This window comes from Odontomachus brunneus, unplaced genomic scaffold, assembly GCF_010583005.1.
Source record: "Odontomachus brunneus isolate Ranch 3 - 2012 unplaced genomic scaffold, Obru_v1 Obru_scaffold_209, whole genome shotgun sequence".
Lineage (NCBI taxonomy): Eukaryota > Metazoa > Arthropoda > Insecta > Hymenoptera > Formicidae > Odontomachus > Odontomachus brunneus.
In genome coordinates this window covers 489,333-491,034 of record NW_022639659.1, presented here as the reverse complement: position 1 = coordinate 491,034, position 1,702 = coordinate 489,333, and the positions used below count along the sequence as shown (strand labels likewise).

Below are 1,702 nucleotides of genomic sequence, written 5' to 3'. Positions count from 1 at the left end.
TATATATATATATATATATATATATATATATATATATATAACGTCTCAACTATATATTTTTCATTAACTTTATTAATATTATAAAATATATCTTGCAGATCCAGCATTTCTTGAAGAGTATATAAAAAAAAACACGACTGCACCTGTACTACTATCAATAAATGAAATGGAAAATACAGGTATATTATTTATATATTTATAATATTTTATAAAATTATATTTTATAATATTTTATAAAATTATAATAAAAAACATACATGAAAAAAGAGAGGAAGAAAGGTTATGTTTATGAAATGTGAACATACACATTTAATACATATAATAGCTGATAGATACTTGTGGCATATCCACAAACAGATACACACACACGTGTATATATATTGCGTTACATATAAAAATACATGGTTTATATATAAAATATATAAAGATGGATTATTACCTTAATATTTTCGAAATACATATAATGATGGTATTCATTATCAGGTCTTACATTTAAGATCGTCTGAAGTTTATTTCAAATACTCTGTAGCTAATGAAATAAACTGTATATCATTTGAAGATGAAATGAAGATGGTCTTAAATGTAAGATCTCACTATGAATACCAGCCAATATTTATTATAAATAGAAATGCATTCAGATTGACTTTAAAAATGTCTTTAAGACATTATTGTACAGGTTATTTTATTGACTGAGTATCTAAAAGTGAACACAGTTTGAAATATGAAACCTATAAATTAACTGTTTAACTGTTAACTGAATTAACTGATGATTTCTCCTTCTTCTTCTTTCTCTTGGATAAAGTAATTCTTACTTTTAACAACAAAATAATGTACATGCAATAATATATTCTATTATTTGATTATAAAACACAATAATGTAAAACACAATGTTGCAGGACAAAACATTACAGAAGAAAATAGTTTCACATGGTCAATAAAATCAACGAAGCTCTTTCTCGAAGCATATTCAGAAAGAAAGTTACAATTTCGAGATCCTAAAGTAAGGAAAAAGCAATTGTGGCAAGAAATTGTACAAATATTAAAAATGCATGGTTATAGAAACATAGATGAAAATACTCTAGACCGTAAGATGAGAAATATGAAGAGATCCTTTAAAACAATTAAAGATAATAATAAAAAAAGTAGTACTGGACGTGGACGTGTGTCTTGGGAGTATTATGATATATTGGAACAAATTTTTGCCGACGATAAAACTGTAAACCCTGATAATATATTAGAATCTACTATAAATGTCGAAGAAGTGATAAATGCATCATGTCAATTATCTACTACAAAATCTGTACAAAATGAAAATTCTTCAATATTACATACAAATTGTATTACAAATCAGTCCAGTTTTTCAACAACACCATTATCAGATATGACTAATTTTAATGATGTATTACCAGAGACTTGTCTCAATTCGCCTTCTATATCCACTACTTCCTCAATAACATCACATCACATTTCTGATCTCAAATCAACAAAAAACAAAAGGTCTTTATATAATCAAAGAAAAAAACAAATAGAAATAGAGCAAAAAAGAGTACAAGCAATTTGTGACCTGAAAGAATCTTTAAACGAAAGTAACAAAATTCAAAAAGAACGAAATGACTTAATAAAACAATTAATTATATCACTTCATGAAGAAAGAAAATAAAATTATTCTTTATGTAAGAGAGAAGAGAGAGAATTGGAGACT

At 25.4% G+C, this 1,702-nt stretch overlaps 1 protein-coding gene across 2 annotated transcripts in view; it reads left to right on the top strand.

The window, feature by feature from the left end:
• Positions 1-1,702, top strand: part of LOC116852256 — a 2,719-nt gene extending 1,017 nt beyond the window's left edge. For both annotated transcript variants that reach the window (XM_032832439.1, XM_032832438.1), the window contains 2 exons: positions 99-179; positions 897-1,702. In XM_032832439.1, the coding sequence (XP_032688330.1) occupies positions 99-179; positions 897-1,660 (845 nt within the window). In that variant the 3' untranslated portion in view covers positions 1,661-1,702. The remainder of the gene's footprint in view (positions 1-98; positions 180-896) is intronic.